We start from the raw sequence: 26,646 nt of genomic DNA on the forward strand, positions 1-26,646 counted from the left end.
TCGAATCCCGATTTCGTTATCGTTCACTTGTGCAAGGAAATAAAATGTGGGTAAATTGATGCACAGGATAAGTTTTAAAATCAATTTGAAACTGAATTCCGATATCAAATGTGTCCTATTGAAATAATTTTATCTCAATGGGTATTAATGAAATTGTCAGAAAAAAAATTACTGGTACAGTTCTTCAAGAAATGCCCTCTTGCACACATGTACCAAAGCAAAGATCAAGAAGTGTGAACTGACATAGGTCGTATTATAGCAAGAACTTTCAAAGTTTGTGTTGATAAGCTCAAATGTCTGAGAAAAGTCAAACAGAATAGTTGAAAGAAAGTGTACAGAAGTATAAAGGAGCACTGAAAGTATATACTGTAGGAGCTGTTATTTTCGCGGGGTTTTATTTTCGCGGATTTCGCGAATTGCCGATCGGCCGCGAATTTAACAACACGCGAAAATATTGACACATTTCTTAGACAGTGCCAATGCCCCCAACAGCAAAGCTTTGCTATTGAAAACATCCTGCATAGAGAAAATGTAGATATGCACCTCTATATGTACAAAAAATAGGCTTAGAAAGTACAGTTAGTGATTCAAAAAGTTAGCTAGAATTTCACTTTTTTTAATTACTCAAACAAAATCAGGGCCTAAACTATTTTCTAACATTATTTTATCAATATTTATACACTCACTGTAATATTGAAATGTATTTTCCATGAAACAATTTGATTTTATTGTCATCTGATTGACTCTATACACACGTATTGGTAGCTATTTGCATACTCATTAATATTCATAAGTCACATGACCAGAATTTTGAAGGTGAACATTCTGTTCACAAAATTCCACAATTTTGCACTTTTACCAACTTTTTGAAAAATGAAATCGAACCAAACACAAATTCCAAAGATTGCTTAACCCTATAGATCCTGTGGCATGATGAATTTTTAGATCTAAAGGTTAAAAAAGTGAAATTTAAGCCACTTTTTCCACAATTTGTAACTGTTTTTACAGGGACATATTTATGTACAAAAGACATATCAGCATGGTGAATTTGAGGAGTGTAGATTTGCACATGAATTGCACTAGTTTTGCTTCCTAGAAATGCTGTGGAAATGTATCGTACATCTTCCGATCGCGAATTTAACAACCCGCGAAAATGTCGGGACCCCCGCGATTCGCGAAAAATTCTGTACGCGAAAATAACAGCTTTTACAGTAAACTGTAAAGGCACATACAATGCAGAGAGGTAGACAGGCAGGTGTATAGGGCTATATAGGCCAGAATTTAAAAAAGGGAGGACATTTTTTTTAAGGAAAGGAAGGGTGGAGAGGGTAAGATCAGAAGGAAGGATCTAGAAGAATTAGATCAAGCTAATCCTGTAACCTGCAGACATCTTAGTATATGCTTCAACTAACTTCAGACTGAGTAAGAACTGTGACCTTAAACTGCAAATAATATTAGTCTAGAGATCTCTCCGCTTTCCAAACAACTTCAGTTTGACAGTCTGACCTCAAAAAGAGATACCTTTAGTGGCACTGGATTTCCATGACAACTTGCTTTTTCCGAAGCACTTGACTCAGTTAACATGGAAGAGAGGGAGGGGGGGTAATATAGGTCAACATTTGTTGTTCATCGTAACTCGAACAAGCTGCCCTTTGCAAATGTAAAATCATACTCTTTTCTAGTAAGCAAATCTTCTTCATTTGGGTATTTCCATAGTTTGAAAGAACTGTATGATATGAAGGAGTTAAGTGTTAAAACATGTCATGATAACACAGCTACAAGAACGGTCAAAGTGCCTCCCTCCAAATCATTTACATATCGCACCATATTCATATTATTCACATATTTTGTATGAAAACACTCACCACTTGTGAAATGGAACATGTTTTTTTTTTTGATGAACTAAACTATGTCAACATTCATTGTTGAAGGAAGCATAGAAGCAGTTTTACAGCAATCTTTAAGAAAACATTTTAACCCAAACTTAGAAAGTGCAAATAAATAAAATTAAAGGTAAAAATCTAAAGGGATTTGGAAAATCAGGGGACCTGACTTTGAATGAAATGTTTGATTGACAGAAATATCAAAATGATAACATTACCAAAGAAATTATTCAACAAGGGAAACAAGATTGACAGTCAACAATACAAAGCACTTCTCTGGAAAGGCGACTAATTTCACAGCTTTTTCTAACCTCTATTTTTTCCCTCCATTCCAAATAGAAGTTCTCTTTAGATTCATCCCAGTTTGAATAGCATTCAGGAAGAGGAACGATATCTACTGATCTAATAACATTCCACCCAAATCTGAGCAATAAAGCATTTCATACAATGTAGACCAAACAAGCAATCTGTCTATTACTTTATCTATGTTTAAATCCACCAATTATGTAAAGAGAACAATAGAAAACAATTATTCAAGGATATATTGAAGATTATGGAGGAAAACTTGTCATATTTATCACGTTTAAGTATTTCCTAACTAATTTCTTTTCTTGAAGCTTTCAAATTAGCTTCATTTTATCTACCAAAAACTGATTTTGAAGGGATTGTCTGCTTTGAACATAATCCCATAAAAGTTAAAGTCCTTGTGGTGTTTCATAATCTCCTCCTTTCTCTTTTATATTAATGACAGAAAGGACAGATCATGTCTGAAATCTTCCACTTTTCCTTGTTGCTTTTTGAAAGCGTTGAACACCCCTCCATCTTGAGGAATAGACACCTTTCTTCACATTGCCATGCAGCTCCTCCCTACATCCTCATTACATTTTAATCCCTTTTCATTCCAAAGCTCTTCTATCATCTTATGTTAGGTTTTCAAGGATATGTCACTCTCATTTGATTTGGAATATAGCATTACCAAATACAGCATCTGACAACTTAAAATGTACTTTGCAAAAACATATTATTATGATAAACTAGGAGATTAAGTGAGAGCATTATCAGTGTTTATCCCCATGAAAGGAAATGTTGGATACTATCCGAGCCGGGCTTGGGGAAACAAAATGAAGAAATAAGGGATAAAGATGTTTAGGGCGGGTAAAAAGTTTCTCAAATACTCAAACATTGAAGAAAATAAAAGAAATAGGATACCTGTTCCAGTAATTAATTATACATTATAGACATAATGATTTTTCTCTCCATGATTTAGAAAATTCCTAGATTTTAATAATGAAGTGTTATAATCTACACAGCAAAAACTGTGGTGTTAACCGATGTACATAGAGGACCACACCAGTTATTTTACACCGGTGTTAAAATGGTGGTGTTAGTTTTACACCTATAGGCATTATTACAACACATATAGTTGTTACATTTACACTCTTTGGTGTTATGTTCAATCTCTAGGGTGTTATTTTAACACCTCAGGGTGTGGTCCTCTATTAACACCAATTGGTGTGAGTTTTAACACCACTTACAGTGTAGGTTGGTTCCATTTCTATGAAAGTATTCATGCCCAACATGAGGGAAACTAATATATATATATATATAAAAAACGATTTAGCATACACTTCCTTCACTTTCTGAAGAAAAAAAATATATACTATTACCTTTAAAAAGGGAATTTAATTTTGTTGCAACCTTTGAATCACTGAAGGGTATATTGTTCAATAAACTAAGCAACAGCAAACTTTTGAACTAATCATAAAAGGGAATGTTTTACCAGTATATAATTTATTCTCTAAAATCTTATGTCCATTGCACAAGTCTAGACAAGCAAAACAATATTCACAATCAGAAATTTGCCCGTATACTTCCAAGCACTTAAATAAATCCACTGAGACATTTCTCATCTAAATATCACAATAACAAAAAATAAAAATTGTAAGAACAAATCTAATTTCTATGTCGAGATATAAAGCTTAGGTAGGAGTGAGTCTCGATGGAGAATTAGGGCAATGACCGGACGGACAAACCTCTTCTCGTTCAGAATTTATCCTTTCTTTTTCCGAGTTCAAGTTTCTCCTTCAAGCAGGGATTTCAACCAAAGTTTCTTTCTGCATTTCCAACAATACAAACTGTAATAAGATAAAAGCCGGTTCCTTTTTTTTGTTCCTTTAGAGCAATTCAAAAGGCAGAATTATAAAACACAGTAATTGACCACCTACGGAAGATTTTCGAGCACTTTCCAGATGGCTTACAATTTGAAATATCACTTTCGTCATAATTGGGGCAGTTCTTTCATAAACAGTTCCTTTCTCTCCAAATTATATTAAGATGGGTGGTCTACATAATACTCCCACTTGCCCACTAATATGCTCATAAACATAATTTGCTCTTTTGTGATATCAACCAGCTTGCAAATATCATCAGATTGTATGAATAATTTCATCAAACTTTCATTGTGACCGCAATATATTTTTTGGCCTTTCCACTGAAGAATTCATATTCTTGTTCGTATTTGATTTAAAATGTCATTTTACCAAAAGAAGAATACTTATTTCAGTAAACACATTAATTTCATCTTATACCCATATTGTAACCCTTAAATATTCAGTAACATCCAACAAGTTAGAACTATCTCACAATTAATTCAGCATCATTTAATATTAGCATCTCAAGATACCCACACCTTTCAATAAGAATGCATTTCTTAATGATCCTCATTATGAATGCATCGAATCCTGCGATTATTATCCAGAAATCCACTATCACTCATCAAAAACAAATTCATTCCGAGATAAGAGTAAAGCAAAATAAAAGACCGGATCTAGGGTGCTTTATGGAAACACTTTTTCTCCGGGGAACGACAGATGCATAGATCCAGATGTGTTATTGATGATGAGAATTTTAAAATCATTATGGACTTCACTACTTGAGTAAGGAGAAAATATGACAGAGATAAAAGAGGCTGGATTACCCACCCCCTCACTCCCCCTTCATATTCCCCTTTGGAAGTTGGAATTGATAGTGCGGGATTGCCTTAAGCAGTTTATGTTATTGTCAGCAATAATATTGTATTTTTTGCTATTTAATCAAAAATCACTCAAAATTCATCATGATATCACTACATATAAATGGGTGACATATTTTTTTTGGGGGGGGGTGGGGGTAGATATGACTCTAATGATAAAAATAAGGTGTGCATATTGGTTTGAATTCACCCAGCTTTATATTACTTTACTTCTCTCAAAGAACAGAAATAAAGTTTGTATGAACTTTCGGCTAACGGGCTTGGGGCCCGTTGCAGAAAGAGTTGCAATCAATCGCAACTTGCTTTTCAACCGATCAACAGCGCACATTTTTGAGTTGCGATTGATTTTTTTGACTTGCGTTTAAACGCAACTCTTTCTGCAACGGACCCCAGTTACCATACACATTAATTCAATTTACTCCTGAGCTTTTTAATTCTGGTTAATACTGGGGATACAGGATTCCAGGAATCAATGGGTTTATATGTTTATTTGTTGTCAGCCTCTGTAACGTGAATTTGGCATGTCAATCTATTGTACAGTTCATGTGCCATTCATGTATGCTGGCTTTCAGTTGGTTATACCTGGGGCAAGAATGGTGCTTGAACATGATGCTTCTTGCTAAGACAAGAAATGAAAAAGGGAAAGAATGGAACAGGTAGGGGGTAAAGATAAGGGACATGGACGGAGGGATGGGAAGATGAAAAAAGCTAGGGGAAAGAAAGAAGAAGGGAAGGGGATATTATGGTAAGGAATAGATAGGGGGAGATATCGAAGATGAGTGAGAAGGGGATCGGAAGGTTAAGAGAAGGTAATAGAGGGTTGGGGTAAAAGAGCAGAGAATTTAGGAACAAAGATGTATTGCATAGTAGGGAGAGCAGAAGAAAATAGGAGAAAAGAAGAAGAAAAATATCAGGGAAAAAAAAAAAAACCTCTGTTGAGCTTACCTCTGGGCTTGAGTTTGGTTTGGTGATCCAAGCTGATGCTGCATTGGGCTGAAAGGTGAATGGACCTGAGAAGGCTTCGTTTATTGCCTCCAAGGTGAATGCACAGACAGCTGAGCCATGGATGCTGTTGCTATAGTAACAGAAAGGAAATAAAGGGCATCATCTCTGGTGTGTGTCTGCTTACAGCAATGGTGCAAAATTCTATACTGCATGTTTGGTTGGATATGGTGGAAGTAAATTTCTTTTAGAATTCTTTTCTTGAAGTCAAATGTATTACTGATGGAATTCAAATCATTCCCATGGAAATTTCTCTTGCTTTTATATTACAAACAGTTTTTCCTCCTCTATTTTGTCTAATTCACTTGCGATGTAGGTTCAAACCCGTGTAAGCCAAGGCTATCAATGTGATTATATAGGTATAGATATATAAGGTATTTATGATATTGGTCCAGGAGGATTTTTCTTACCTTGGGGTTGAGAAAACTGTGTATATTGTTCCAGTCTCATTGTCATAGTAGGTGCTTTCTGTAGAGAATAATAGGGAATATGGACAAGAATGCTCTTTAGAAACTTAAAAATATATCACAATTATGTTAAGTTATGATACACAGGAAGATTAATTATAAAAAAAACCCTTGAAAATACACAGAAATACATCTACATAAAATACTCGATTCATATAAACCAATTGTATAAGCTATTGACTTTTTTCCTATATTTGAAAGATATTGTCAAATTTCTACAGGTACTTGCATCTTGGAAACAAAATCCTGTTCTATAACCAACGGAGTGGAGAAAAATCAATAGCCAATTTGGTTATTGAAGCGTAATCTGGTCGATATGGCTCTGTGGGGATCAGATTGAGCACTTAAAAGGACAGAACCAAGAAAAAAAAAAGTTGGGTTCACATGAAAAAAAAGTTTGATTTTCCCAGGTAGGTAGTTGTGCTTGTATCGTTCCATGAGATGATATCTGTATACTTCAAGAATCAAGAATACTACTACTTTGTAGCTATAGGTTTGAAAGTGGGACACCAAAATCATATAGCAAATGGGCAATAGAAACTCGGTCGTAAGCAGGATATCTAAGCAGGGAATGCTGATGCCATGGGCATGGGGATCACTTCACATCCATTTAATCACTTTTAAAATGATTTTGATCAGTCTTTCTTTAATACAAACTACAATACTACATGATTCGTCACATATGAATCATGTAGTTATTGATAACTCACTACAAAATCTTTGATTAAAACTATCCTAGTCTTGTGTGAACATGGCTACCTGAGATTGCCAGACTGATTTCATGTCTGCATAAACAACGTCAGCGCATAAACCAGCTAAATTTAGCCCAAAATAACAAGATGTAAGACGCTGATCTTACATGCATTTTTAAAATGATGCTTGTAGGGGAAAGATGTTGGTGGTATAGGAAGGAGGCGAGATTTCAAGAGAGGGAGAGGAGCGAGCTATAAATATAATTTAGGATTTCCTGGTGGTCTTGAATGTCATGGAGATGGTCAGGTGGCTATGGACATTTATAGAGAATTCCACTTGCTAGGCCATCTTCATGAACTGGACAGTGGTCATTAAGATGGTCGACTTCTTTCTTGTTGATAATCAGCCACAAATCATTCAGTCTTATTCATACATAGAAGAGATCAAGAGATATTGAGACATTTTTTTATCATTGGATCAATCCAACATGATATCGGGGATGCACTTACCTATTTCATTGAATGAGAACGGAATCTGGCCAGGGATAGAGCAGTTGAGACGAGCCTTGCGGAAAGTTGTCCAGTTTTCTTCCAACAAGAAGTTTCCTCCATTATCACTCTGAAAGACATAAAAAAATTGAATATTTACTACAAATAATATTTGACTTTAGAATAGATCATTTTTACTGATATTTGGTCAGTTTTCTATCTGTTCTCATTTTGATTGAAGGGAAGAAATTTCAATAAGATCTGTTAAGACACCCTTAGAAGGGTGAATAAAATGTGAATAAAATCTATAGGTATAAGGCCATTTCTCCTCTCTATTTCTCACCCAACAAAGGAACAAAATGTAACATTATGTGTACTTTGGACCCAATGTTTCAATGGATAATCAGATCAATTCAGATTTGGGAAGTTCCTAGAAATGCAAGGACTGTCAGATGAACACAGATTTGGTGCTTTCCCTGAAGGAGAGTTGGAAAGCGTACATTGTTAGTTCTGTTTATTTTCACATGATCCCATCATAAGAGTAAGGAATGGTGCTCTCAATCATACCGATCATCAAGGCCCCACTGCCAGTCTTTGCCAACATTTCACTCCAGATCCAATCTAAACAAATCTTTAATATTAATTGCATTACGAAGCCTTACATCTGTCATTCATAAGGCAGATTTAATGCAGGGGTATTTGTCCTTTGTATAAACAAATGTCATTGGTTTTGTTATCGTTACAACATTGATGTGTACGCTATGTTACATGTATGTGGAATATGTGCCAGAGAATAAGCAAACAAAATGGAAATACTGAAGTGCAATCAGTGCTGTTGGCAGATTGAGAAATACACAGTGGCCAGAAAAGACAGAAAGATTGTGAGATAAAAACGAGATGTGGGAATGAAAGGATGAAGGAAAGGAGATGGGATAGTTAGACAAAAAAGACAGGTAGATGAAAAGATGGAAAGCAAGAGAGATAAGTGGAAAAAAAGAAATGGAAAGAAACATAAATTACAGGAGAGGGGCAAGAAGAGAGATAGAGAGATGGATATTGTTTCTCCAAAAATCCCTAGGATTTAAACAACGATGCATGTGCCAAAAGGAATAACACATCCCCCCAAAATCAATTAAACAAACATTTTCCATCCCAGAAGAAATACACCTTTCGCATAATCTTTGCTTCAGTATCTTGCCTTACACCCAACACAAAAGAAAACCTGATCATAATTCATCATCTGTTTCCACATTTGCTCCAATGAAAAACCTATAATGAAGCCAAACACAAATAAACCCAGAACAACGAGAACCCTTAGCTTACCCTAAAAATTGTTCTGAACCAAAAACCCTTTAATAATCCTTATCCCCTAAACATTACATCTTTGATGATATAAGGATGAATTCAGAAGCAACTGTTGCAAACAGAGTATTAGGTCAACTCTCCTGAAACCAGTAAAGGGTCTCACAGGAGCCATTAATCTAAGGAATGAATGTTAATAGGCCTATGTAATAATTAGAAGGAAGGATTTCTTCAGAGCGGAACTTTGTATTTGACATTGGAGGCGAGATTTAGCGGTTTTCAAAACCTTGTCTCCCCTAATGGAATGCAATTTACTTTGAAAGCAAATGTTGATATTTTCTCACATTATAAACATCTGTTGAGAACCCATTTTTATTCTGTGGCATTTTCTACCTATTCATTGTAGGACCCACCCCCCATAGAAAAAAAATCATTCCAACACATGCATCAATAAATGTTTACTCCATACATGTACGTGACCATTTAATGTCAATGGTATAAACAAAATGCTTCAAAAAATGACTCTTTATGTCAATGACATAGGGGTCGCTTACAAAATAGCATGTCCATGGATAATAAGGATTATTATTTTTCAATCAAACATGCTTTTACAATTTACAAGATGGTAATGTGGCGTAAATAGAAGAAAATTGGCTACACGAATAGCATCAGCTACTCTGATCAAGATCTGAATGGTTGATTTAGTATGAGAGCCCCATGTCTCACATTTACTTTAACAGAGAGTATTTTTCTTCTTCAACGACATGAACATGATTTTCCTTCCTTTTTTCTTCTTCTATCATGATGTTAGTGACACAATGTACTTTCACAAAAGGGGTAAATGGCAACCTAAGGATAATGCACTTCAGTTTCCATGCTTTTAAAGGTTTATTGGATTGTAAACAAAATTTGTATTTCATCTTCCTTTGCATTATCTATGGATTGATGAAGTTACTTCACAAATATGATGAGACTACTCAGTAAATTGGTATAGTGGTTCCATGGAAACACATGTAGTAAACATTTTCCATTAAAAATAAGTGCGTCGTTGTGTAAAATTTGTCTGCATCCATTCTTTTCCCATTCTTTTCCCACTTTTCCTCTTTCAAATACATTTATACCTTATACAAATTGCATGCTCAAAAATATAGAATATTTTTTCCCTAGGAATTGAAAAAAGAAGAAAAGAAATGGAGCTTAATAAAGTGCTTCTGTTTAGATCTCTTCCGCAATCAGTAACACTTTTTTAAGCTAACAATTTTGCTCAACTACTTTTATTCCTCTTTGAAAAAGATGCTTAATTTCACCAAGATTTAATCTAATAAACAACGAGAAGGGATAAAATACACATTCTTGTAGTGCTTCTGCATACTTATTCCCCAAGAAAAATTCAAGATGAACATTTGAAACATAATGAAAAGGTAAAATGTACTTCTTTGACGTAGCGATTTACCGGGTATTCATTTAAAGCTTCATGGATGTTTAACCCGAAGCCATGTCTGAGAAGACCAAAAAAGGGAACCATTGAGAGAATTCAATGCAGCAATGAAAATGCAGCAAATTTGCCATTTAATGGCATGTCTGCCATGTCCTTAATGGAAAACTGAGTAAGGATTAAGTTTGCTATTCCATCACTTAAAAAGCTAAAGATGTCATTATGCCACAGAAATGTGAGATTTTCTCCATGAGTTAATCTTTTTGAGAACCAAAAGGGCGTCACTTCCGAGCATGGATTTCACACCTCTCTGCATCTGAAGAGACATTTGGGAAGCTTCTTACAAGCTTGTAACAATGGATCCTACCTGCTAATGGGGATCTAAAATACAGGGTGTATTCTTTAAACTTCCCATAAATGACAAAACATACTCAATGGAGCTTTCAACTAACAGGACAGAACAGAGATGATATAGGGTAGCAGAGCAGAGATAATTTGTTAATAATGTCATTGGATGATGATAATCACCCAAAAAATAGGTTGAGAGGATTTTAGACACCAGAAAGACTCAAGAATTCTATTTCCATGTGGAAGATTATTCAAAGCCTGTCTAAAGCTTTGGTAAAAGGGTCAATTATGCTTGAGTACTGTATAACGTTCCGATCTCAAGGAAGTTGAACATTCTTCATCAAATTTTTCTTTGTTAAAATTTGACTTTTGGGGCACAGGATAAACCTGATATCCATTCCCCCTTGACATAAACCTCTCATTTATGTAACAATTTTTCATATTATCACTACTTCAGTTTTTTTTTTTGAAATATAGAATTCGATTGTAATCATTTTTTATCAGTCCAAGCAAACTGTTACTCATTTGCAGCTCAGTTTGGCTGTAAATGTGTCTGAATCTTTCAACATCCATTTACTTTCTGATTAAATCTTCAAATAGGTCTACCCCATAAAATCAATGAAACATGTTCTTCAAATTCACTGTGCCAAGATCTGGATTCTTCATCAGTCTGCATGCCTTCCCTGAACTGACCCTCAAACATCGAGGCAAATTTGGTCTATTTGCTTTGAACTTGGAGAGTGACAGTTGCAGTTACGTTGCAGCGTAACCTACTACCCAAGCCTGTTTCGTACGTTCCGCGACTTAACCCCACCGCATCTGGAAAAGAAATTGGTCCTCAAATTTGCTCCCTTGTTTGCGTTCCCACCACTTATACCAACATAAATCGCTGTAAGTGGGACCCACAATAATGAGCGATGAAAGAATGACAGTTTGCCCACCCCAATCAAGTGATGAAAAACATGAACTATTCATATTTTGATTACATCTCTCTTCTCCTAACACCGCGGGAGGTGGTGTTTACTGCCAAAGTCAAATACACCATGCAAACAAAAAAAAATCATAAAATAAGGGGTGCAATTTTCACCCCTAGTCCTCATCGTTTTGCCCTTAATCTTGATAATGACTAAACCAGTAGGAAACTTTCTATTCATATTGTCAAGGCAGATTAGGGGAGTTTGTCAATTGTCAGGCTTTTGTAAAATGTTGAGAGAATATTTCAATTTGAAGTACATTGTAATTGGTCAAGGGGATTTCAATGGTAAAGACAGGTGGAGAAACACAAGCAAGCATGAAGAGAGATGCAAAAGGCTACAGACTATTAAATTCTATGTTTATAATAATTGGTAGGAAATGTTTACTAAAAGTATATGATTAGTCATGCAATTGCACTTTCCTTTTCCCATCAGAGAATGGTGAGAAAACAAATTGAAAATAATGAGATACACTGAATTTAAGAGTGCTTACATTTACTGTTTAAAGTGGAAGAAATTTGCTTCGGCATTATCCTGACCCCAGATACGATCATCCTCAAGTTATAACCTAAATGACGTAGATTTATTCAAAGAGGTTGCCATGGAAACAAGATTGGAAATTATGTTTGTTTTCTGGAAAGCGATTTAAAATAGAATTGTCATCTTACCTTGCATACTCTAGCAACTCTTGAGTAGATGATCTAAAGAAAGAGAGAAAAAAGAGAAACATTAATTGTATTTTTTATTTTGTTTGTGCCTTACATGCAACTTGCATAGCATTAAAAGATAAATGCATATTTTTACTATTATTATACATTACGCATGTATATTACGTGTAAAATACATTACATCGGGAAGCATCATATTTTACATGACTTTCAAAACATGAACGTTCCATGGATATGGGTCTATTACATAAGACTCAAGGGTTATTCCTAATTGTCAATGTCATCAAACTATCAAAAGTGCAGTGAAATTGAACACCGAGGCACATTTTTTTTTCATCTCGTCATCCAAACCGATGTAACCTCAATGTGCATAAAGCCCGTCTTCCCACAATCCTCTAGTACAACTCTTGTGGTTAATGACGAGGAAACAATGCATCATCACCTAACGTGCAGACTTGGCAGTTGCTTCTTTTAATCTGCATTCATGGAACCGAATTCAATAAATATTATAGTAAATTATTCTGGGCTTTATACTGCATGACATCATAGGATTATATATTTGAGGTCATGATACATCACTTAATAATCAATTAGAGTATTCTCCATATTAGACATGTTTTGTAGTATAAGGTCACCATTTGATCTTACAGGAGAATAAACACACAACACAGTAAGATACTTACAATCTGTGTACATTGTTATACAAATATGCAGTATTATGTTTTTTAATGATTATTTTTACTTTGTCTGATAATCTGCAATCAGTGATATGCATATTTGGATGGTGTAGGGATTTTATGCAAAATGAACACAAGAAAACAATAAATTGGTTTACAACATGAGTTCTACCCAAAACATATTTTGCTTTATTTTCATATGCATTAAGCATAAAATCAGTTTTCCACAAATCTTGATGGGAACGTAACGACATAGTCAACACCTTAAAATGTATGGCACAAGGATTTCATGAATTAAGCATTAAAGGTATTGTTTAACTTTGTGAGCAGCCAATTTAAAAAATTCTCAAACCAAGATGAAACATGTGTACAAGTGCATGTATTAGAACTAATAAACCCTGAAAACAACCATTATTGAGAATGAAAAGCTAAAACTACAAGGCAAACCCCGATTATGTAAATAGGCGTCTTATAGACGCCTAAATAGTACACGTAACTGTATTGGATGAAATTAAGATGCTGTTTCCGGTCACTTTATATTTCAATTTTTGAAGCACTAAATAATGATTTTCGACCGCAATTTTTTCAGGGATTCATTTTTGTAACATATCACAGACACAGGTGACAAGTGTGACCTTCTATATCAGATTTTTTTAAAAGTCAAACCAATGTTAAACAATCACATTAAGCATAAGAACTGGTCTGTGCATATCTTGATGGCAATGAACAGGTTAATGACATTGGTAATATGCGTACATGACGCGCGACAAGGGATTTGCTCTTCCCACTGATCCTCAGGTAAACCTCTCGTCTTCCTCTCATCTTTCCTCCCTTCTTTCCTTCTCTTCCTTCCTTTAGTATCACATTCCACCCTCCAATATTCCTGATACTAGTGATCATTAGGTCTCTTACACTTTTGGGGAGCGCAATGTAACCCTTTTAAAACTTTACACTCTTCTTACACCATCTCAGCTGGTATCTCTGGTAGACCATGTTGAGTAAAAAACCAGTCGAATTTTACATAATAGGCCAATACATGTAATTCAAATTTGAACCCAAATAAACTAGAAATATCAACGAATGTCATTCCTTCACCAGTCCTATCACAACCACTCTAAAGCAGGAAATGGCAAGACCATAGTCGGACATAATCAGTACAATAAAGTACTCAAGACACCTTCGGAAAATGATTCTTGCATATCTTCACATCAAGAACATGACATGTGTGTGACAAGTCTTATTAACATTGGGTCAAACTTGAGGAAGTATAGCTTGCTCCACAATTTAGACACAAGGCATCATTCTTGTTTATTAAATCGCACATCTAACAATTATGTGCTTAGTGACAAATAGTATTTTTCCAACATCGAGTTACAAGACTTCTTTGGGGGAGGGGCTTTCAACACTAGGATAACATGCAAACACCCTAAAGGAATGGTATCATTTTGTGAAATCATACTGAAGAACTGCAAGTTCCTTCACAAGAATGACTTTTAATGATGGATGCTATGAAAGAGATTGATAGACAAGATGGAAGTGAACATAATGAGAAAGTGTATCAAGAAAGAAATGTCTGGTCTGATATATTTCATGCAAAGGGGATTATTAAGTATTTCTAATGTTTCTCGACTTGTTTGGTGAGAATCTGTGTGATTACACAAAATAAATAGCCCAATTTTGTGGCCTAATGACAAACCTTGTCTGTTCAAAGAGTCACACTTTCATGAAGGGGATTCAATTTTCAGCTCCAGAAGGCTTGAAAGCCAGCCACATAATGGAACATTACAATGACTTCCTATTCTAAATTACCTCTCTTTATTTACTTTTAATCTTATGATGATAGTTTACACCAAAAATGTTGTTTTTTAAGGGGTGTAATTACACAACATTAAATGGAATATTTATTCTAGCAAGCTATGTGATTTCTCAAATGGTACTAATCCCTTTGACAGGCATGGATAAGGTATACTATAAGAAAATGGCTGATAATAATCCTTTCGAATGATGTGATGAAGACTTTCCGAGCAACAACAAACCTCCAACATATATTCACAATGTCAGTGAAATGAAAGATCATGTTTAGCTTCTATTAATGCAATTTGAATATCAGAATATACTTTGAAGAAGTGCCCTTAATGTCCTTATCTGACAAATTTGAAAAGCAGACATCATCCTCAGGAAAGATGATCCTGAACTTCATAGTTCAGGATGAGTATTTTACATTAGTTTCGTACTTTTTGAAACAGTCTAGAAACAGGAACCCATCTAAGAACCAAAATTTGGAAGGTCCTACATTGTTCATCGTTGTATCCATTACTGGAGTTTATCATCTGATTATTTCCCTTGTTCTTAACAGTTCTCTGCAATCATGATCAGTGTCTGGTAGGGGTAGAAAAAACCTGGTCCCAATCTTGAAGCAGACTCCCTGAGGAAAACCTAATCAAGAGCCACATCATAATTGATTCATCTATCTACACCACTGACCATCGAATAATTCATAACTGGGGGGGGGGTTCAAAGGTCACTACAGGTCAAGGGTCAATTGAAGGATAGTTGAATGAGGGAATTGCAACCCCAAACAAGTCTAATCAAGTCTTTACCATTCTAGTATACATATCCTACAAAATCTGTATGTCTACGTCCCTCTCTCTTCTCTCTTTTGCTCTATATTCTCCTTTCCCCTGTATTCTCTGCCCCCTCTCTCTTCTTGCTGTTCAGTTCACTGGTTTGCTTGACCCCTCTCAGCAGCTGGACAATGGTGCCAGGCAAACAAGCCTGCATCTCTAGGGGACCTGCTGCCTAATTGCAAAAGGTACACAATTTATACCAATTTCACAGTTGCTATAATGGACAAGGATTGACCATCAGATAAGAGCCCCCTTTTTGAGAAAGAGATATTTCATCGAGAAAGCTAAAAAACAAGACCCAGTTCTAATCCCCTAAAGAAGGGTTTTTGTGGTCAAGGTGGTAGTGGTTTGCTAGAGGCACTTCCTTGCCTGGACACGATGAAAGAAATCAAACTATTCAACCCAAGTTCAATATGTGTTCTCAACATTAAGGCACTCTTTTAATCTCCGGGCAAGATAACAGAATTATTTTATCCATCACTTTGGTCAGATTCCTTTTTTTTTCTGATTCTCCTCTTGCATCTTCATACGATGCTAATATAGATATAGCTAGCAATGACATTGTTTGTTTATTTGAGCGACTCTGACAAGTACTTTTGGTCTGTTAAACTTTAACCTCTTCTTTGCCTGAAGCTCAAGTAGGAGCACCCATTTCCAAGTTTATTTTGGCCGAGAATCCTGAATAAACACACTGAGTGGATGTAGTCGGCATATTTAGCCCGATATTGGTTGATTTTATCAGTCAGCCAGAAAAATATTGCTTTGCCAGTTCTGACCGGAACTCCATTGACCCCCTGATCTGGGCTCCTATTCTCATCAAAGTTGGACCTTATTAGTTGCTATGACTGGAGCTGTCACAGCTTAATCCAGGATGAATCTTTCTCTGAATGTGTGTGGTTAATCTTTCATATCTATCAGTTTATCTTCTATTTAACCAATTTGAATATTGAGTGAAGCATATACAATTAGCCATATGCATATTGAGAACTGTTATCTGATGTAGATGTGGAACAATTACATTTTCTTATCTCACATTTTATATTCAATAATCATATGGAACATATACTTGATTGAGCAAATTGTTCAATTATGGATATTGGAGCTACCTGCCAACTTTATACAAGTCTGAAACATTTCAATTTGTGAATGCAAGCCAAAAAATTATATTATTCTGATTCTTATTTTGATTAATCTCATTTCACAAAGTGGGCAACTTTTTTAAGGTCTGAAATATTCTAATATGTGAATGCAAGCAAAAATGAAGAATTTATCCTGATTCTTATTTTATGTTAATCTCATTTAAAAAAGTGGGCAATGAAATCGTTTATGAACTGTTTATAGTATGGTTAGGGGAATAGATGTCTATTAAGTTGAACAGCATGAGAATTAAGATACACCAAAGATTTTTTTAGTTTTTGAAAGGGGTGATGAATTATGAATATGAAGGAAATAAGATTAAGGAACAGAAAATAATCGGTGAGTTCAAGAAATGTGTAGTTATACTGTCTGACCCTGGTATGAAAAAAAATGAATAGTGTTGAGTCAATTGACTCAAATGGGGGATATATGGTTGGAATAAGCTATCAAATATACACATTAAAATCAGACTATATCAGAACTGATGGTACTTGAGAAAGGAGTAACAGGTGCTTGATTGGTCCTCTCTTTGGTCAATGCCATAGCACCCTTCACTTCACCAGGAGGGAGTCCAATAATATTCTGGAAAGATCAGGGGCGGTCCTTAACCCAAGTGATGAAGGAATGCAATCTGTTATCTACTGAAAGTACAAACGAGGAAATAAAAACTGTCCAATTTGAGATTGCATCAATTTAAGTGATGGCGGATATCAAGTGTTGGAGATACTGGTGATTTCTGAGAGTACAAAGCAGACTGGGGTATGGACCCTCCTAGACTGTACTCAACAAGAAATCTACCGAACTTCTTGACACCCTATGAAGTCTCTAAAGCAGATGTCAGTGAGACTGGTCATTGCTTAAGGCTAGAGTTTAAGTGACTTCTTTCAGATTAAAGGTAGAGTCTGTAGACTGACACAAAGGAAAACACACAAGGGTACTATTGAGACCACTTTAGAACACTCCTTTATCAGGCCAACGTTTGTACAAAACTGGGCATACAAGTTAGATTTTGAACGTTTTAAAGGTCACATGTCTATCTTTCACAAAGTTTTACTTCAGATTTATCCCAAGTGATTTTAAAGCAATTGTTTGGAAACATTTAAATTACTCTATTGCTCTTGCACCAATTCCCAAACATGATAAATGACATGGGTCTTTTTAAAACCACTTTTCAATAACACAACACCTTTAATTTCCATGAAGGAAAAATAAATCAGCTCAAATGAGCTCCTATGAGAAGTTCCCAATAAAAAAAAAGCAAAAAGGCATTTCAAATTTTTATCAGACGTATTTGCAAGACATTGCACAACTTTATCAAGTTAGCCAACCCTTCGATAAATGTAAATTTGCTGCTAGCCGTATAGGACCAAACTAACCATTAGGTCAAACTTTCCACTTTAAGCATGCGGTCAGTTGCAATCGGATGATGGCCTACTGTGAAGATGAAATCATATCTCGTGCAAATATCTGATGGTTCTAATAATAATCCAATTTTAGTCATAACAAGCCTATCCCTGGGGTGTCCCATACCTGAAACTGTTGCAAGTTTTATTGTTCCGACACTATGAAGGAACTAAAGTGTGTCTGCAAGTCTTCATTCCAGGCTTTCCATACAAATTATTAGATCATCACAGAAATACCACAGTATTACTTGATAATGCATTATAAATGAAAGACTTGATGCTTTTTCAATCGAATCTCAGTTTTAAGAAGGAACTCGCTCCTTTAATTTTGACATGGTTTAAGATATTTGCTCTATAAACATTAGACAAATAGTATTCTAATGAAGTATAAAAAGACTTTTATCTAGTACTGGAAATAGTAAATCAATTTCAGATGATTTTTAGGTGAAACGATACATTTCAGAATATATCATTTAAAATCAAGTTTATCATTTTTCACACCGCTATGTCTCTTTAGAAAAAATACACTTTGAAAAAGACTGAAATGTTTAATATTAAATGTTGTTTAAAATTGAATCATGTTCAAGGAAATCTACAACTCCATGGATTCAAGGCTAAGGGTGGTCCGAAAAGTTTTCAAATTTTATATGTTTTCAATTAATCAATTACAGAATAAATTGATTAATCATGAAACAAACTTATTACCTCACCACAGGGTAGCCAGAGTTGAAACAGTTGCAAATTACTGAGATTACAAAGAATCTCGTGTTGTGAGAATGGACAGCTTCTAATAAAAGGCAACGGTGAGCCCAGTTGGAAAGGTGATAGATAGACAAATTTCTTGAAGCCCTGCTTTTGAAACTGTTGCAAAAAGAATTGTGGGATAACAGGAAGGAGTATATAAAGGCCTCATACAATGTGGCTACATTGATTGTGATTATAGCTAGCATCTCGGAACAGCATGGCCGATGATATCTGACACGGAAATCAATGTCCTACGATGAAACCGCTCAAAATTGTTTCGAGGAAAAGCGAGGTGTACCATGACGCGTGCAGGTTGAGTCTTCTCATCGATCACAGCTCTCTCTCTCTCTGTATACAATGCATGCCGTCAAAAAGTATAAATTACCCGTAATTTATGAATTATTTCATGGAAGACAAGCCCTGCACAATGGAATAAGTGCCAATAATTAGAGGAAAAGATGTGACTGGGAATAATTACGCTAGGTAAAGATGCTTAAGTGGAATGAATTCTGTTTGGAAACCTCTTCAGAGTTTTGTTAAAAGCGTCTAGGATTTCTGAAATTCGATTAATAACAAGCTGCAAGAAAAATATCCCCAAAACCCCAGCTCTGATGGAGAGTGAGAGACAAAATGAAAGGACTACTCATCACCAACAAGTGGAATGCCTCTGGCCGTCTCACCTGCATCACGCAGTTCAATATAGCAGCAGTGCTGACTTTGAATACTACTCTAACTTGCACAAGATGTTCAGTGATACATGGTTACTCTTATGTCCACTTTTTATGAACTAGACCAATAAACTTACAGAGATATGATGGTTATTCAACAGATACACCCAATTCGGCCAAAGTTCATTGACCTTTGACCTTGGTCATGTGACCTGAAACGCGCACAGGATGTTCAGTGATACTTGATTACTCTAATGTCCAAGTTTAACGAACTAGACCAATAAACTTTCAAAGTTATGATGGTAATTCAACAGATACCCCCCGATTCGGCCAAAGTTCATTGACCCTAAATGACCTTTGACCTTAATCATGAGACCTGAAACTTGCACAAAATTTTCAGTGATGCTTGATTACTATTATGTCTAAGTTTCATGAATCAGATCCATAAACTTTCAAAGTTATGATGGGATTTCAACAGATATCCCCAATTCGGCCAAAGTTCATTGACCCTAAATGACCTTTGACCTTGGTCATGTGACGTGAAACTCAGGCAGGATGTTCAGTGATACTTGATTAACCTTATGTCCAAGTTTCATGAACTAGGTCCATATATTTTCTAAGTTATGATGACATTTCAAAAACTTAACCTCAGGTTAAGATTTCGATGTTGAATCCTCCAACATGGTCTAAGTTCATTGACCCTAAATGACCTTTGACCTTGGTCATGTGACATGAAACTCTAATAGGATGTTCAGTAATACTTGATTAACCTTATGGCCAAGTTTTATTAACTAGGTCCATATACTTTCTAAGTTATGACATCATTTCAAAAACTTAACCTCAGGTTAAGATTTGATGTTGACGCCGCCGCCGCCGCCGTCGCCGTCGCCGTCGGAAAAGCGGCGCCTATAGTCTCACTTTGCTTCGCAGGTGAGACAAAAACAAAAGTAATGCCCATTCTTCAAGAAAAAACATTGTGCAATTGATTTTTCTCTTTGAAAATAATTTCCCTCTTCAAAACATACTTTAACAGAAAAAAACTGTAGAAAGTAAATTGTAAAATTGCAAATTTGATAAAAGAAAGAAGCTCAGGTTTCCATCTTGTAATCAAATTTGTATCTTCTCCGGACATGAAGAGTAATTTCAATTTGTATTTAATGAAGTTTCAACAAAATAACTCAATAACACATACTTGATTTAGACATTGAAAACCATGGATCAATATTGCTTCAAGATATATATCATTTAATCTCACAATCGGGTATCGCAAAATACAAAGTGATTTTCCATTTGCTTTTTGAACCATAACCAGAATAATAACATTGCTTTCAATTATACAATAGATAATTTCGTCTTAATCTATGGAAGCAGGAAATTCAAAACCACCACATCAGTCCTAAGAAATAATGCTACATTGTGTTTCTTTACCTAACTTAATTTAAGTTTGATTAAATTATAACTTTCTTCTCCAAGTAACATTGGGGAACTATTGTACAATAAAACCAAAGACCTAACTCAACTCATATATCTGTGGAAACGTAAGGTTAGGAACAACTGGAAATCAATTGCAATGAAATCCAACTCCAAATAATTCTTTAGTTACAAAAGTTTTCTTCTGTAACTGATAACTCAATAATGAATACAGCTATCAGTTCCCGAATGAAGAAACCTCAAAGCTAGCTAAGGGCTCTTGCACCCCCCCTTCCTCCTCCTCTGTCAGACTTTTTTTAATAAACTAAATAGATGCATGTCTATGCAATGTAAACCCTCTGGGTGTTTTCAAAAAGTATTCAGTGATCAGTAACAGACTATTGAATTAAAACTATTTAAGTGAAAACCCATCCATAACACTTCGGCCCATTACTTTCTTCATTTAAGCCATGATCTAAGGAATATATAACAAAGAACAACACTTCTTCAGGAAATATGAATTCTCAAGGGGTTTATGGCTCAAAGAATACCTGGTTTAGACAATTATGACAGGTTCTTTTGTAATAAAAGAGAGAATAGATTGCTTGGATTGAAGATAAAATACTTTCCTCACAAATAAAAGGGAGAAAAGAAAAGAATTATATATTCCAGACATTGAGTGAAAGAATGCATGTAAACATGAATTACCCAAGGGATTGGACATTCATCATTTTATTCCATAAAATAAAGCTCATAATTCACGACAAAAAGAAGATGCACAATAGAATGAGATTCAAGCAGGATGTTTTTCTTAAAAATCGATTGGTTGAAAAGGTTTAATAATCTCCAGTTCAGGAAGGTTATCATATTTGCAAGTAACAAAACAATGTTCTGCCGAAATAGCTCCAGGACTGAATGACTGTGTGGAAGTAAAAAGATAACTAGGTTTCACAGTGGACAGACAGTACTGGCCACCCTCTTCCACCTTTCTGTTGATCTGGTTACTACTTGTTGCATTTTAAGGTTTCGATTGGAAGAGCAGAAATGGCCTTAAAGAAAAATGTCACGCATCAACTATCTATTTCTCCATAGTCCTAAGATTCATGAGTGGAAGATGCAAAGAGAAAATCAGATGCTTGATGGGCCTTGCAAAATACTCATACTGTATGAAAAACTTGGCAGCTATGGGAACAGAGATGCACTACATGTTTTGGCAATGCCACACGCGATAGTGGGCTAATATTTTTAACTATAAATGTAAAGAAAAAAAAAGATGCAAAAGGAGATTGAGAGGTCGAACACGACATTTTGGATTACACAGCAAGCTAAACAGGAAATATATTTTAATCTAATCACAGGCAAAGTCATTGTCAATTCAAGGACTTGTCGCCAACATTTCCCACGTAATGAAGAATCCCCCACAGAATGATCATGATATTGACAACATGCCAACCACAGCTAATAAACACGCACAACATCAAAGATAATTGACTATGTTAGAATATTACCATTCACACATGACCCCCTTGATGACTTAATTTCATAGTTTACAACTCTCGCAAATACATTACCGATAAATATTACAGCAGAACCAAAACAAAACCAGAAAACTTTCCATCCAAAGAAGAGTTTTGTTTACCATGCCAACATAAAATAATTGGCATTTTATTGCCAGCTTTTGGGAAGGAATATGAAACCATGTATGTCCTCTAACAGATTGAAAAAGAAAATCTCTGTAATCTCTCTGACTGAATACTAGAAACCCTCGGGGACAATCAGACATTCAAGAAAAAGAGAAAACTTATCAAAAAGATTTGATATTTTTTGGCTAGACATCACCAATAAGAGCAACGACCCACTGCATCATGAAGAATGTGAGTTGGCAAAGCAAGGCTTGGGTATTTTTCTGGCTATAACATTTTTATAGAGGACTTTCAGTTTAATAACGTTTTATAGTCTTTCTCTTATCTAAGACAACAAAAAATGCTTTCAAAATGTTTAGGAAATGATGTAATTTGAAAAAAACTAAGACACAGATAAAATCATCTTTCAATGTGTAAACAAAATTATCCCTAGTAGTGAAATGGAAAAACAAAAAGGCATTTCTCAAAAAAAATTATATACCTTTTCATTTGCAATTCACGCCACAGTAAGGGTAAAATATGGAATCAAAACTATGATACTGAAATGATACATGTAGGAATCTGTCTGAAAAAGTGACCTAAAATACCCACTTAAATAGCAATTAAGTAGCAATACAAAATTATCAGCATTTAGAGGGTCATTTGAGTGATCTCAGCCAGTATCAATTACAACTGAAATTCTCCAGGATCCCAACGTGTAATTCCTTTCAACTCTCCCAGAGTACCAAGTGATCAGTAACCATGGCAACAACAAAGCTTGGTAAACAGGCAAGCAGATCGATAAAAAATCCCGATAGACAAATTGCTGGGGACACTACAAAGCCTTGGATGACCTCAGAAGATGTATCTTAAGACGGGGCAAACAGACCCATCTTTCACTGTCTGGGGGTGAGATTGAATTCTTGCTGTAATCACGGCTAGAATTTAGAGAATTTGTGGCAAATCCGTAAACCTGGGCAGCAGCTAAATACCCTGCCAGTGCATCACTAAAATGATATCTTGATTTTATCACATGCAAAGAGACAGAAAATGGGGTGGGGGTAGAGCTCTGTAGAGATTACACTTTCAGAGAGATCTTTGATATATTCCATGACAACATCATCTATCATGACAAGCCATATCCAAATGACCGATCCATTTTGTATCCTAGCGTTGCATCACTCTTAACAATTCAAGTCAAAGTACATCTCCAATATCCTTTTGTCCTTTCTCCAGGAAAGTCTTCACCCATTGAAAACCATTCCATTTTGTGTAAAACATATTCACATCGGGTTCCAACCGCAGTAAAATTTACGATAAGCTAGTTTACATATTGCATGTTTGTCTTATTGCATACAAGCTACTACCAAGGCAAGATGATATATCAATTTACCAATTGGGAGAACAAGTTGGACTTGTGCAAACTTGAGTTTGAGAAAGGTTTGACTTTGTCAAGGGTATGAAAGGTTACATATGTATCAAGGCCAACAACTGTCATGTTAGACAGTATACATGTCTGGATTCCTGGATTCTCTGAATTCGTATTGTCAAGGTCTTTGCCAAGATCTCTAGATAACCATGAATCATTTTTAATGATAACCTGCATATGCCACAACAGGAAGATAAACAATGACTTTTTGTATGTCTGAGACAACAAACACCATGATTCATGCATGATATCCTAAAACTAGGAGATGCTACAGGAGTATAGAGATCAATGTTACCAATTAGCCATGTAAACTTAAAACAAACATCTCTTTGAACGCCACTCTGGCCTTTTGTCTTCCTGCTTCCAACATCTGATAACCGGCAATGATAGTGCAACCATTTCCCCTGTGCAATAAAGGCAACAGTTCTGTGCCAAATGGTGGAACTCAAAAAGATGGCAAAAAAGAAAAGAGGGGTTGGTGCACAGAGATGATGACAATGCAAGCATTTCCCCATGAGCCTAGTTCTTCACAAAGTGTTGGAATTCCAGATGAAGACAATGAAGAAGGAGGGGGTGGATGGAGCTAACCTGTTAACAACTAAACATCACACCCCATTAAGAGAGGAAACTTAGTCATTGATGTAGCAGATAGTAAATCAACCAGGACTAAAACACAACGGACAAACGTAAACCTCGGAGACGCATCATCTGCTTCGTATCAAGGATTCAAGATGCAGTATCTGGCACAAATTACACTTTCGATTCCTAAAGCATAAATTTAGTCATGATGACTGCAAAGCTCCCATGTGTTATATAAACTAGAAATAGGGGGATGATACGAGTGATGAAACTGAGACAAGAATAAGATACCAAAATGGGAAATTGCTATCTACTACAAGTGCATGGCTAATTTCTTGTGGCAAAAAAAAAGGCAACTGCATAGATGCATCATCAGATAATCTGTGGCATCTTTGACGATTTTGACTGTGATGAAAAAGACAATGATAATAGTAATGATGATTTGAGAGTTTCTTTAGTCCTTTTTATGGCTACTGTATTCTCCTTTATTTAGAAAAAGACCCTTTTGTCAGAAACCTGTGGGTTCTGGAAGCGATTTCATAATTTGCAAGAATGTTCTACTTTTTTTGTCTTTCCCCACCTTTTGGATATTTCCATCAGTTGCAATAGGCTAATTTTACCAAGTATCTTTCTCTATGAATCAAACCAGGACCCTGGATTTTATAGCAATACTATTTTAATAAAAGTTCACTGGATTCATCACACTGATGTTATAGGTTTTGATAGTTGAGTCAGGTTTTAGTCATGACAAGTGATCGACTCAACAGAACTTAGAGATGAAATCTTGACCGACAGAACACTGGCTGGCTAAGTCACAGAAAAGGGGAATGTTTGGTCCCCATATTTCAGCAAGTAGCCTGATGTGATTAAAGGAAACACCGACTGGATACTCATAATTTTTGCGTTAGTCATGAAAAAAAAATGATCTTAAAGATCAAAGGATATGGACAATCCAACCTCTAGGCAGTTTCAATGGTCATTTTCAAACCTCGTTATCTTTTCAAAAGTTAAGGACCTTTACAAATGTGACAATGACAAGTGACTATGACAATATGAATAGCTTGGCTCAATTGGAAAAATCTGCTTTGTAATGATAGTGATAAGATTACAAAGACAATCACCAAATCAGAACTGACAAATGTATTTCCAATAATAAAGCTTTTACCTTCATATCTTTGCTAATCTGATGAAGTCAAGATCTAAAGACCTAATGATTTGCACACATCTGCTGTGAGCACGTAGTGCAAAACATTTATCATGAAAGTGGACAATGCCTTTCTGGTCCTCAACAGAAGATAAAGTTAAGAACCAGAAGGACAACACAAAATACATGCAGAGGTACACACTTTAGTTAGCATCCTCTTAACTTGGAAACTTAAAATGGACCCAACATGGTTAAAAAGGGATATACTAGTAGCTCTTCTGATGCCTGACATACATCAGTCAAAGCTCACTTATTCGAGTTTTATCACTCCGTCCTTTCATAGTGCAGTTCTTGAAATGTCATAGGAGATGTATGTTATATTAAGAGGTGCTAGATAGATTGATGGAACAGATATATTCAGCTATTCTTACTGACCTGAAGTGACCAGCAGGTCTCCATCCATTAGAGTTTACCAGGGTATGATGACTTATCTATTTTACATCAAGCATGACTTGGTATGATCCATTACTCCATAACTCTTACACAAGCCCTATACAGGTATGCAAGCCAATTGAACTGATCATCAGTTCAACTGGCCACAACTATTGAATTCAACTATTAAGTTTAAGGACGATTCACAGTTTGCATATCACTACCTGATTACGTCACTGATAAAAAAAAGGAAATTGAATACCTTAGGCTAATATCTCAATTAGACTGTCTCATCCTCAGGTCAATTTTCACTTCATTTTCATTTCATTTATTTCATTTTCAACAAAATAAAAATCAAATAAATACAATAACAAGTCAACATCATAAAAATATATATCAATGTCATAAAATCAACTTGAGAAAGACATGCTATAAAACAGTTACATATAAAATAATCATGTGTAAAGAAATTGAGATCTATAA

At 35.5% G+C, this 26,646-nt stretch overlaps 1 protein-coding gene across 1 annotated transcript in view; it reads right to left on the bottom strand.

Moving 5' to 3' along the window:
• The window catches only part of LOC121411356 (semaphorin-5A-like), a 105,885-nt gene that overhangs the window by 40,015 nt on the left and 39,224 nt on the right, over nucleotides 1–26,646 (bottom strand). Inside the window, exons 7-10 of the mRNA XM_041604034.1 lie at nucleotides 12,292–12,324; nucleotides 7,586–7,694; nucleotides 6,327–6,384; nucleotides 5,860–5,989 (exon numbers count right to left, since the gene is read on the bottom strand). Coding sequence (XP_041459968.1) covers nucleotides 5,860–5,989; nucleotides 6,327–6,384; nucleotides 7,586–7,694; nucleotides 12,292–12,324 — 330 coding nt within the window. The remainder of the gene's footprint in view (nucleotides 1–5,859; nucleotides 5,990–6,326; nucleotides 6,385–7,585; nucleotides 7,695–12,291; nucleotides 12,325–26,646) is intronic.

Source organism: Lytechinus variegatus, chromosome 3 (genome assembly GCF_018143015.1).
Source record: "Lytechinus variegatus isolate NC3 chromosome 3, Lvar_3.0, whole genome shotgun sequence".
NCBI classification, from domain to species: Eukaryota; Metazoa; Echinodermata; class Echinoidea; order Temnopleuroida; family Toxopneustidae; genus Lytechinus; species Lytechinus variegatus.